Below are 13,978 nucleotides of genomic sequence, written 5' to 3' on the forward strand. Positions count from 1 at the left end.
TGTAAGGTCATAGCATTAAAAGATTTGTGTTTTCTTTACAGTGCATACTTATATCCGGAAAAATCAACTCTAACATTTAAAATAGAGATATAGGGGACTGATTACAAAGGTTACGAAAGAGATGAGAAATAAGCAAGGAAATTATGACGCAACCTACCATATGTAGAACGTTTCTAACCCAAAACGAGAGGGACAAAGGGAGAAAGGTGCCAAAGTCAAGCTGCTGGAAGAACAGGAAATTTGCCAGGCATACTTTGTGGGAGCTGGACCTACAGAAGCATGGCCTATTTGGGGGAAGCTGAGCCACAGATAAGGTACAGTTAGAGACTAAATCCAAAATTGGGAGAGAGAGAAAGAAGGCGTGTCTTTTCTTCCTGTCCTCAGGTCTTTGGTGGGTGCCTTCCATTGACCAGACCTATCTAGGAAGGCAGAAAGCACAGGAGCCAAGGAAGTGTAGTTCCTGGGAATACAGAGCAGATCTTGGAGAGCAGGAAATGCGTAACACTTAGTGAGATTTCGGAAAACTTATGCTGACAAGGGACATACTCCCACAATTTATAATTTGGAATCTCTTTTGAGAATGTCTTGCTATTTTTATTGCCTCATAAACTCTTGCCTCTGAAAATTCACCTTAGGTATTTTTTTTTTGCCATATTTTTTTTTGAAGGATTTATATAATCAACATAACAAATAGTTTCAGACAACTGTAATCTACCACGTACTCTGGAACCATATTTGCTATTATTAACCATGTGTTTATGGTACATTCTGGGGCAGTGTCTCTCAGCCTTTCCAGATATGAAGACCATTTAAAAACACACAATTTTTATTAGAAAGCTAATGTAAGTTTCATGTAGAAAAATTATAAAATATATAAGGCTGCAAAATAATAAAAGAAACATTTTCACCTCAAAATGTACAAATAATTATTTAAACTATTGTAGGATGTATTTCTCCATTTATTTATTTTCCCTCTTATATATATGTACATATATTTATATGGGAAAATATCTATAGACATACACATATTTTCACACAAAATTTGATAATTTTTAAAAATTGCATACTAGTATACATATTTCTTAATAATCTGCTTAGGTCATTAAAAATCACAAACTTTTTATAACTAATTATTCACTCACAGAATTAACTGTTCTACAGCATTTCAGTATGACTGAATGTACTATATTTTAGTAATTCCCACTTTTTGATGTTCAAGTGATTTCCAATATTTGCTAGGGTAAACACTGAGATAAAAAAGCTTTATAAATAAAATAGCATACATAGCTATTTTTATTACAACAAATTTCTAGATGTAAAATGTTTTAGTAAATAACATAAAAATTATAAATTTTTAATTGTCAAAGTATTATGCATAATTGCAAATTGATAGTCCAACAATGAATATTTATTTCTTTGCATCCACACCAACAGTAGATATAATCATTTATTTTATTCTTTTAAGATTTTTTTTATGCTGTCAACATTATTAGAGAAGGAAAAAAAGGACTTCTTTTTTACTTAGAAAAAGAAGTTCTTTCCCACCACAGGTCCAGATTATATTAATTGAGCTTTGGGTGTCAAATATTTGTGAAAATAGAACCACAAACATGAGTCCACAGCTCCTTTATAATGGGTGGTCCTGTAGCACTGTAATGCCCTAAGTAGAGATTATAAGAAAGCACAAACTAGCAGCTAGTGAAAGAAAAGCATGTTGATAGAAAGCCTCAATCCGAAGAACAGGGAGAATGGGTTTTCACTTCATTGGTTCCTCCACATGTAAAATTACTGCATGCTTAGGAAAGTGTTCAATCTGTGAATAAGTCAAGATTTTCCACAGCAATAGTTGCGAAAATAAGATTTGCCCCAGCTGCTATGATCCATCAGTGATGTAAGGACACATTATGAAAACAGTTTTTGCTGAGTTTCTGTAATGATTAGGGCTTTTTCAGTAGCAAGTAACAAAAGGAGAATTCTACTGGTGCAAGAAAAGTGAGATTGAGAGTTTAAAAAGATCAGGTAAATAGATCTGTTTCTTCCGCTTTCTTTAGTTCTGTGTCCCTCTGTGTGTTAGCTTCTTTGTCAAACACTCTCTGTCCCTTTGTGGGGGAAGACGGCCTCCCATAGCTGCAAGCCTAGTCTATGCTCCTACAACTTGCAATCCAGAAGAAAGAGAAATACCTCTCTTCCTCTGCAGCAAATGCTAGAGGAGCCTATAATTGGCCCTACTGAGGCCACCCATGAAAGTAGTAAAAGAAAGTCACTGTGGCAGTCAACCCCACTGATATAGTTTGGATATTTGACCCTGTCCAAATCTCATGCTGAATGGAATCCCCAGTGCTGGAGGTGGAGATTGGTGGGAGGTGCATGGTTCATGGGGGCAGATCCATCAAGGCTGGATGCTGTCTTCACGATAGTGAGTCAGTTCTCATGATATCTGGCCATTTAAAGGTGTATGACACCTCCCTCTCTCGCCTCTGCTTTTACCATGTGACAGCTCCCCCTTTGTATTCTGCCGTACTTAAAAGCTTCTTGAGGCCTCATCAGAAACTGAGCAGATGCCCAGTGCCATGCTTCCTGTACAGCCTGCAGAGCTGTGAGCCAATTAAACCTATTCTCTTCATAAATTACCAGTCTCGGTTATTTCTTTATAGCAATGCAAGAATGACCTAATACACCACCAAGACCATTGATGCAGAAAAGTCAATATCATGCTGATTATCAATTTCCTGCCACTATTCTTTCCAGTATAGACCTCTCTGAAAACTGCCCAGAGTAGAAGAACATTGTTATACTTAACTGCTGCCTTCTGGTTAGAAAAATCAGTAGGCGCCAAAACCAGGTATCAGAAATCAAGATGTGAGGTCAGCATTTCTATTTCAAAGGCTATTTACAGAAACACGACTAAACACAGAGGGCCACTTAACTGGGTAACTATGGAACTGAATGTCCAGCTGGTGAGTAGCTAAAGAATATATGGGTTCTCTTTTTGAATTGAGAAAGCAACATTTTCTTAGAAAGTGACCGAAATCTGCCTACATTATATGGAAAGGTCTGGTGGCCTTTCCATTGATATTTGCTTTGATGAGCAACTGTAGACAACTGTCCTCTTTAATTGTAGCAACCCATGTTTAATAATGTCAGTAGAATTAAGGTGTTATGCAGTTTCCTGAAGCTCAGCGGTTATAAATTATACTGGATAAAGTTTAGCCAAGCAATAGGCTAATCTACTGAATATTCATTGATTAGATGTAAAAACTATTAAAAAATTAAAAAATCTTACATGCTTTGCATTTACTCCTGTGCTCCCCAACTGTTAAAAATGAACCTCTTTCTCTGTTGTTTTACTGGCTTCCTTTGGAGAAAAAAAAATAGACATTCTCACAGAATCAGGATAAATTCTCCACTTTCTTTGCATGTTTAGATTTTTACTTAAGAGTTTCAATTTCTGTCAATGCCTAGAATTGATAGGGCCTTTATGCTTTCTCCCATGTTCCCATGTATCTCTCCTGACTTATTTGGTAAGCCACAGAGAAACTGGGAAACACTACTAGGCAATAGACATAATATTTTTGAGGGGGAGGGTGCAGTAGCTCACACCTATAGTCCCAGCACTCTGGGAGGCAAAGGTGGGAGGATCACGAGGTCAGGAGTATAAAACCAGCCTGGCTAACATGGCAAAACCCCATCTCTACTACAAATACAAAAAACACGGGGCCTGGCGATGCACGCATGTAGTCCCACCTACTCAGGGGGCTAAGGCAGGAGAGTCACTTGAACCCAGGAGTCGAAGGCTGCAGTGAGCTGAGATCACACCATTGCACTCCAGACTGGGTGGCAGATTAAGACTCTGCCCTTCCCCACCTCCCCCCACCAAAAAAAAAGATACCAGATTTTTCAAATCAGAATTCCAACTGTGAAATCTTGGAAAAGTTAGTAAGCCTCTTTGAGCCTCAGTTTCTTTGTTGTAAAATTGGGAAAAATACAGTTACCTCATCGGGTAAAGGTGAGAATTAAAATTGATAACACAGAATGTTTAAAATACAAGTAAATATAAGGCAGCACTTAATAACAGCTGTTATTATTTACAAAGAACAATATTTGCTATAAAGACAAAAATCCCATTTGTATTTATGCAAAAAGTAGGATGGATAATTATAAGTTAATAGCACTAGGTGCGGTGTGTCCATGTGTAATCATTTAATTAGAAACCAAGATCTTAACATTGGTGCATGATGATTGAAAAGCTCATTGATACAATGAAAAGTATAACTGCAGCAACTTGTTTCATTAAAGGTATCTGCGTTTTGCACAGATTATTGCCTTTGTTAAAAATGGAGCATGCATGTTGATTTTACTAGGAGCTGATATATACTTTAAGTCTCAAATTTGCTTTTCCTTTACCGAGTTTTGGGTAGAAAATTATCTTCTTCACCATTATGCCTCACATCACATTTCTTCACTGTCCCTAGCTAAGTTGCTAATAGAACGTACATGTGGAATCTGCCCAAACTCTTTTATCTCCAGATAATCTTTTAAATAGCATGCAACATAATTGAGTTCAGGTGGCAGCCATCAGTGAGATAAATCTTGAATGAGATTAAGATGAATGACAGCACAGCTTGCCAAAGCTCTGTTGCCCCAGAAAAAAATGAGAAATTAATGGCATCAGCATTGGTGGTGTGACCAACAAAAATACAAATAAGAAAAGGAAAGACAATGTTTAAAAATGTCACGCATATTTCAGAGAACATAAATCTGTGCCTTCTTTCGTACCTTTAATACTCCCATACTCCTGGGATCGATCGTGTAGAACCAGAACCGAACAGTACACATTCCGAGGCTTGCTGGGAAGTATTTGGAGGTAGTAATTCTGGCAATGGATCCTTTCTTGGAGCCCGATGAGTTGACGTACAGGAAGTGCTGACCACTACCTTGAAATAGATTAACACAATTTTTTTCAGTGCAATGATAGTATGTTATCACGAGTCAGAATGTATTTATACCATCCACAGATATCTTTTTATCCTTACACATACACACAATCAAACAGAACTCATTTTCATTTTGCCAGTCATATATCAAAGACATTTAATTCTTCTGAGCCAAAAAAAGTGGCACTATGCTCATGTGCTTCACAAAATTCCCATGAGTCAGTGACTCATAAAGTAACCAGATATTGGTTTTGAATATGAAGGTGTATTCCTATTCTCCTAATTTGCTCAAACCTGTCAGTTTCCAGCAATAAAATACTTTGTATGCTGTGCATACAGCAAGTACAGAGTAGGTATTGGGGACTGGTTGGCATTGTATCTTATTTTCAGTTGCTCTGATTCCCACACTGGCCAGGGCAGTAGTGAATGGCTATAATTGCAAAGTGAACTGTGGTTCTAAGAGTCATTAAATTAGTTTTTTTCTGAGTAACAGACAACTTCATTTCTTTTTAAATGCATTAGTATGTGAAAGATTTCTGCATTAAAACACAATTGGATTTTTTTCTGTTGCCATTGTCAGATATTCAACATAGCTACCATTCCCCTTTGTGGGTAGGTAAACATTATATATATATATTTTAGATATATATATATATATATAAAATATTTGAGAATATATACATATAGAGAGAGAGAGCTGGGAGTATAAGTAGGACTTGTACAAGTAGCTGGGACTATAAGTGCATGACACCATGCCCAGCTAATTTTTGTATTTTTAGTAGAGACGGAGTTTCACCATGTTGGCCAGGATGTTCTCTATCTCCTGACCTCAGGATCTGCCCACGTTGGCTTCCCAAACTGCTGGGATTACAGGTGTGAACCACTGCACTCAGCCTAATTTTATTTCAATAAGATAACCAGGGAACTTTGAGAATTATTGCAGCAAAATTTTCAAAACAAAAGAGTAGACATAAAAACAACCTGAAGTATTCCTGTAGCATAGGTAAGCTGTTTTCTATCCTCGCTGGCCTTTGAAATATATTGTATATACTACCAAATACTGGGTTAGGAAAACTGAACACAGTATTTAGCCACGCAAAAAAAGTTTTCTAAGGTTCACATTTTGTTCCAAAAATATTACTTGTTTTCTTATTTGGAAAATAACAACATAGGTGGCATGTGAAGCCAATATACCTAGACAGCACCTGTCAAGCCTACTATGAACAGTGGCTTATTCATTAAAAATGTACTTTCCTTAAATCCATGCTATTTTTAATTAAATAAGAACATCTGGATTTTCCTACATTCTGTTGCCTTTTATACCCTTGAGGATTTCTAATGCATTTAGACTGTACTTTATCAGACAAACTTTAAAATATTATCTTCAATAAGAAAAATATGGTATAATCCAATGAGCTTTAATAACTTTTCATGTACAGTAAGGGCTTAATTCAAAGTACAGAATATAGTCATCTTACATTGGATGTGAAAAAGTAGCCTTGAACTTGTCCCATATATTTGTTTAACTAATATATTTGTATAAATCATTTTTATAGTTCAGGTCTCAAATACTAAAACATATACAATGAGAACTAATGTACTTCAGTCTCAGAAGCAGATCCTATTTAATTCAGACTTAAATATTTATTTTTCCACGTTGCAGTGTCAACCCTATGTTGAAAGTCAAATGTTTGGAGCAGTAGGAAAAAATAGTAATCAGATTCATTAACACAAATTTAACGAATTTTGCAAATTTAGGAATGGAATTCTGATTTAAAATCTTGTAATTATGTACATTTATTCCTCCAATTGCATAAATACACTGAAACTTCACTAACTTAGATGTTTCTTTTCAATACTTTTAGTCCAATATTTAATTATAAAAGGCCAATTTTAAGTTTCTGCAACAACCTGAACTAAGTCTAACCAAATGCTTCATCCTATGTAATCACTTATAGGCTTCTAAAGTAACTCGAATCACAACATCTTTAAGAATTTCACTAATTTACTAATAAAGAAAAGTACTGAACAAACGGAATTGAGATATTTCTTCCAGTCTAGTACCTAAGAACATTTCAAGTACTTGAAAATATTCTAACAACATTGCAGGTACTTGAAAAACTAACGTACACCAGTGGAAACAATAACATATGTATTATTTCATCCTTAAATAACCACAGTTATTTTCTAACGGGGAGTATGTCTGTTGGGCACTACATAAATTCCCAAACCTTGAAATCAGACTGAACGTCACCTTTTTTCCTATTCCATATTTTCCCCAGTAAATGTCAATTTTGTGACAGCAAAAACTCAAGTCAGTTTAGCAAAGGTGTGACTTCATAGAAGGGAATGTTATATAATGTACTGTTTGCATTTTAGGGCTTTATCATGAAACACAATGTAAAGAAAATTAATTCACTGGGAATGACAATCCACCAATTCACTGCAGCATATTTATTTAGGCACAGGACAAACAATGTCATGTAAGGTCCAATATCAAAGCTAGCAATTCCAACTATTAATTAAGGGACTCTGGGCTGAGTTTTTAAAGTATACCCCCACTTAACATCTTCAAATTTGCATATTCAGTTTTGGCCTTACAAAATCCTGCAGCCTAATACAAAAGTCAGATAATTGATTCTTGGCTGAAGTATGAATGCATGCCAATGTATCCATTTTAAAATTTCAGAATGCAAAACTTTACCTGGAAATTTAGAAGACACCACTGCAAATTTAATCTTTGGCAATTTTTAATTCTGAAGCTCTAGCATATCTAAGTTTGATCTTATAAGAGGGATGAACTTTTGTGATGCCATATGTATATTTTTTTGAGAATCAAAAAGGTGAAAAGTCGCTTAGCATCTTGAAATTATTAATAGAAATACATGAATTATCCAGAAACTATTTACTGTATCTCAATGTTATAAAACCTTACATTGAATTATACTTTCAGAAATAGACTCATTTTTTATCTAGCAAGCTCAGACAAGACCTACTTTCAAACATTTATAAACTTTCAGTTGCTTTATTGAGAACTACCTATTCATACCTAGCAAAATCCTTGGGGAAGGTCAATGTAGCCTCTCGAGCACAGTTCAGAATTTATTAAAGCAGTTAATAAAGCTTAAATGTCTGAACTGCCACAACATATTTAGAATTTAATGGTAAATCATTAAACCAACTCACTTTATTTATATGACTATGAAGTGATCAACAACATTCCCAGGACAGCTATTTATAGAAGCAGAATTTTTGTTTATTTGTTTGATTTTGAACTGTTTTACAGCTTAGTACTTGCCACTTCTAAAACTACCTAACTCTCACATATTCAGATCAGAATGCATTCAATTAATTTTGTAAAATCGATTATACTTTAATTAAATATTACCAGGTGTAGTATTCTGGAATCTTGAATTCATTAAATATATCTGAATTTTACCTCTCCAAAACCGACACCAATTATTTTCTGTACACTTTTCATTTAATACTTCACTTTTGCCTGTGTAAGTTTATGATGATAAGTTCTTAAGATTCCTGGAACACAGATTTTATATTCTACATCTTAATTAGCTACAATTAGGCAATGCTAACATTCGACTTTTACCTTAAAAACTCTTTAAAAGAATTGCACATTTTTGAAAATTGGAGCTGCTTAATGTCCAATACAATAGTATAAATTCAGCATCAAAGTGTACTATCCTCAAACCACAATATGTACTTAATATCTGAGTGCCAAATATATATTAGCCAAATTCAGACTCAATCCCTATGCCTCATGGGCATTTTTTTCCACATTGATGTCAGCAGGGAATAAAAAAAAATTCTAATTTGTATTATAGATGTTTTTTAGCTACCATCTTGAGATTCTGAAACTGTTTCATTGAGTTATCCTACTACAAGGTAATCAATTTTACATTTTTCTGTTAAAAAAAAAAGTTGATGCTTTTAAAGGAAAGCTAGCCAGTCTCTGTGGCTCACACCTGTAATCCCAGCACTTTGGGAGGCCCAGGCAGCGGATCACCAAAGGTCAGGAGTTTGAGACCAGCCTGACCAACATGGGGGAACCCCATCTCTATCAAAACTATCAAAAAAAAAAAAAAAAAGTAGCTGGGCGTTGTGGTGTATGCCTGTAATCCCAGCTACTTGGGAGGCTGAGGCAGAAGAATTGCTTGAACGTAGGAGGAGGGGGCTGCAGTGAGTCAAGATTGTGCCATTGTACTTCAGCCTGGATGATCAGTGAAGCTGCACCTTGAAATAATAATAATAATGATAATAATATTTTTTAAAAATAAAGGAAAGCTATGCTTTGACATCTTCAGGGTCCCAAGAAAAATCATACTTATTGCACTAAGGAAAAAAAAGACAATTTCCCACTTCATGTGATCTGAATTCATTCCCTGCTTTAAACTGGAGGCAATTTTACACGTTTTTTTTCTCCCCCGTTCATAAAATAAAGCTGGATAATGGCTTTTTTTTAAATGCTGTGCATTATATCACTTTCAAAATAGCAAAAGCTCCATTTTTCAGAGTCAGACTTATTCTGCCTGCCTCTGCATCCTCTATAATTTCTGCCTGTCTCTCACTCTCAATAGAAGGGTGCCTAATGACTATCAACTGAAATACCCTCAATCTCTTTTTATGCTTATATATTTTTCCCCCAGATTTCCAAGGTGCATCTGCAATTTTTTTTTTTGAGATGAAGTCCCACTCTAACTCCCAAGCTGGAGTGCAGTGACACAATCTCAGCTCACTGCAACATTTGCCTCCCAGGTTCAAGTGATTGTTGTGCCTCAGCCTCCCAAGCAGCTGGGACTACAGGCATGCACCACCATGCCCAGCTAATTTGGCGTACTTTTAGTAGAGACAGGGTTTCACCATGTTGGCCAGATTGGTCTCAAACTCCTGACCTCAGGTGATCCACTGACCTTGGCCTCTGAAAGTACTGGCATTGCAGGTGTCAGCCACCACACCCAGTCTGCATGTGTCATTTTGAAATGCTGTGAAGTATAACTATGGCCAGTGAAAGAACAAAGTTTCCTTAAAGTTGTCAGAATGGAAAACACAGATGCAGTGTTTCTGGAGGTGAATGAATTTTTCTCACAGCATTTGATAAAAATGCCTGTCATTACATTATTTTGATTTGCTTTGTGAAGAGTGATACAATGACTCTGTTTCTTTTAAATGTCATTAATTATGATATTTCTTTCCAGTAAATTATGCTTTAGGCATTAATCTCTTTTGAGACTGTTACCTCTTTAAATAAAAACACTTTTTTTAATCAGAATGTGTCATTTCAATGCTATTAACTATCATCAAAATCAACATTATAAATTCCCCTCTCCCACCAGTATGTGTTAATGTGATACAAAGATGAAACTTTTGGTTGTGGCATGCCAACACAAGGCAGAGTCATCTTATTTTGAAAGCTCCTAATATGCTTAGCAGCAAGAATACCTCAATCACAGGAAGATGATATGTAAGTGAAATTTGTTGCCATTTCCTATAAGTTATAGGTAGAGACAAGGGATTCTGAATCTCTGCATCTTCATATTCAAAGAACTCTGAAGAATCTCTTTATGAGTTATTTATTTGTCAAGATGCCTTTGGAAACATGAATTAGCTTAATAATATTTCTGTAACTTTGTTTTTCAAATTGAGATTACAAGTAAAACTTGTTTCATGGTCATGCAGGAAGGCAAAACTAATAAAATAAATGCTTTTATTTAGGTAAAATGGTAAGTGGCCACTATTATAAAAGAGCTTTGACTTCATTTAGATTTCGGATCTATTTTACCTGGAGGGGTGTGGAAAGCAAGTAAGAACAGAAGAATAGTTATTTCCATTGAAACTGAGAAAGATATTATCAGAATATTTTAATGAATATGTAATGAGCAAAAGTGTGGGCAGGATTGTCCACTGGTTAAGTCTGAAGGCACTGGAGCTCTAGACTTTGATTTGTATCCTGATTCTACCACTTATTAGGTTTGTGACCTTGGGCAACCTACTTAAATTCTCTAGGACTGAGAAGCAATAAGAGATAATTATAGTACATACTTCAGCCTCATGGGCTTGTGGTAAAAATTAAATGATCTACTACATGTAAAGTACTTAGAACATAGTTGCAAATTAGTGCTACTCTCCTGGGAAATTTAGAGGATATAAAGATGATTCTACCAGTGTTTATTCAGCATACATCACACATCCATCTGTCCATCCACAATTCTTTGCAAAGCTAAAAACACTAGTGAAAGCATCTTTATTCGAGTAGTTATATGTAACATTTTATTTAACTCACTCTTCTTCCCCCACCCCCATCATCTAAAAACTCCTACTTTTCTTTTTTCCTATAGCACTTATCAACAACCAACAAACTATACAAATCTGTGATTAATAATGTTTCACGTTGACTTTCTTTTCCCCTCTGCTACAATGTCAGCAGAGAAGGATGCCAGAGATCCTTCTCTGATTTGTCAAAAGAGATTTCAAGCACCTAGAACAGGATCTCAAAAAATAAGCTTCAACAAATATTTCTTGGATGAATGAATGACTGAAGAAACATTTTTCTCATCATGTCAATGTACATTATTTTACTTTTCTGTCACCCACCTGTGAAAACTCCTCTATTTATTCACATACATTTTCAACATGGTGACTGACACATCACAGAAATCCCAATGTTTCATTTTAACACTCTCAGGATTTAATTCCCGTTATTATCATGACAATTGGTAGTAACTAACTCCTCTTGGGTATCCAAACACTAATCAATTTCACTAAATAGAAATTTGTTCTGAACTGGCATCACAATAAATTCCAATGTACTGTTTAAAGATCATATGAAATGAAAAAAGAATTTTTGTATCGTATTCTGTTATGTTTCAGTATAACTTGAAAACCTAGTGAAGAGATATTATGATTACTATTTATTGTATTCACTTCTATCTAGTATACAATGCCCTTGGCAATTTCTAAATAATCAGTCCTAACTTCACACTAGATTTCATATTGTCAGGTTTTTTCACTAGATTTGATCATATTCTAAACATCTTTATTTTGAAAAATTTTGCATTTATAGCAAAGTAGAAAGAATAGATCAATGAACTCCTACCTACCGAAAACCCAGCTTTAACCATTTTTAACCCATGATGATATAGTTTGGATATTTGTTCCTGCCTAATCTCATGCCTAATTGTAATCCCCAGTGTTGGAGTTGAGGCCTGGTGGGAGGTGACAGGATCATGGTGGAAGATCCCTCATGACTCAGTGCCCTCTTTGTGAGAGTGAGTTCTCTGGAGATCTGGTCATTTAAAAGTGTGTGGCAGCTCCCCTCCCACCACTCTCTTCCTCCTGCTGTCACCATGCAATGTCCCTGCTCCTCTTCACTTTCTTCCACATTGCAAGCTTCCTGAAGCCTTCCCAGAAGCCAAGCAGATGTTGTTGGCACTATTCTTCCTGTAAAGGCTGTAGAACCGTGTGTCAACTAAATCTCTTTATCAATTGCCCAGTCTCAGGTATTTATTTATAGTAATGCAAGAATGGCCTAATACACAGGGTCCATCTTGCTTCATCTATATTTCCACCCACATTTTTTAATACTACAGAAGTATTTAAAAGTAAGCCTCGTATCAAATTGCACCATCTTTAAATACTTCAGTACATATTTTTGTCAGATAAAGACTTCTTTTTTAATAGTAGCATATTACAGTTAACTATACTTAATTATAATAAAATATCTAACCAATAGAAAATATGTTAATATTTACTTAAATATACACACACATCTGTATGGGGATATATACATATATATGGAAATATACATCACCAATATTTTTAACACCATGGTGGACATCAAAATGGTTATACTTGTATGGCGCACTGGTGTTAACAGATAAGCATGATTGACGCTCATTTCCAAATCAATGCCTTCTACAGGTGCATGTGATTGACAGCTTTCATCCTAAGTACATGAGAAATTGCATGAGATGGGACTCATCTATCTGGATAATAAACCAAGCAGCAGTTCTCTAAAGAGCGATGAAAAATATGATTTTTTGACCATTATGCTGAGTTCTATTTCTTCCATGGATAACTGTTCTTTTCACATCCTCTACTTTCCCTTTCATGATATTGGCTGTCTTCAAATGTGTGGTGATTCTTGGTTATTCATTTAAGCTCATGAATGAAAGCATCTGTTGCTTAGGACACAATAATGAATTTCCACAGTCAGCATAAAGAACTGTTTCCCCAACAGAGTTCTTTGACCAGGAGGATGAATAGCAGATGCTTTGGATGTAGGTTGAGCATGCAGGCAGGTATGCTTCCCCACAGGGCAGGAGTTCTCAACCTTGACCACACACTAGAATCCCATGGAGAATTATTAAAAATCTTCATGTCCAGGCCACAGCATAGACCAATTACATGAGAATTTCTGTGGGTAGCACCCAGCTATTAGTACTTTTATTAAGTCCCTAGATGATTCTAATATGCAGCCAAGGTTCAAAACCACTCCCTATTGTGATGATCCTGTGTAACCCCAACCATGACACTGACTCATTTTCAGACTGTAATTATCTCATGATTATCTTTTCCCAGGCAGATGGCCAACTTTCCTTAGATTGCCCTTCCCTGACTTTATCCTGAGAGAAAAAGCCATTTATGTGAGCAGTTTTGTTTGGAAGCAGCAATCATTGGTGGGAAACGTGAGAAGCAGGGCCAATTTCCCAATTCCTCCAAGTGGCCTGAGTGAGTTACCCTGAAAAGCTCTTCACAACGTTTCTTAGTATTTGTATTAGTCTGCTAGCACTGCCATAACAAAATACCAGAGGCTGAGTGACTTAAATGACAGAAATTTATGTCCTCACAGTTCTAAAGGCTAGAAGTCTAAGACCAAGGTTCCAGGAGATCTGATTTCTCCTGAGGCCGCTCCTGAGGCTTGCAATGACTGCCTTCTCTCTGTGTCCTTACATGGCCTTTCCTTTGTACATGACGATTCCTGGTGTTTCTCCTTCATTTAATGAGGACAACAGTCCAATGAATTAGGACTC

The 13,978-nt window shown here is 35.9% G+C and overlaps 1 protein-coding gene across 1 annotated transcript in view; it reads right to left on the reverse strand.

The window, feature by feature from the left end:
* Window positions 1-13,978, reverse strand: part of MALRD1 (MAM and LDL receptor class A domain containing 1) — a 538,747-nt gene that overhangs the window by 136,597 nt on the left and 388,172 nt on the right. Inside the window, exon 32 of the mRNA XM_037738994.1 lies at window positions 4,777-4,934. Within this exon, the coding sequence (XP_037594922.1) occupies window positions 4,777-4,934 (158 nt within the window). The remainder of the gene's footprint in view (window positions 1-4,776; window positions 4,935-13,978) is intronic.

This window comes from Cebus imitator, unplaced genomic scaffold, assembly GCF_001604975.1.
Source record: "Cebus imitator isolate Cc_AM_T3 unplaced genomic scaffold, Cebus_imitator-1.0 Scaffold61, whole genome shotgun sequence".
Classification (NCBI taxonomy): domain Eukaryota; kingdom Metazoa; phylum Chordata; class Mammalia; order Primates; family Cebidae; genus Cebus; species Cebus imitator.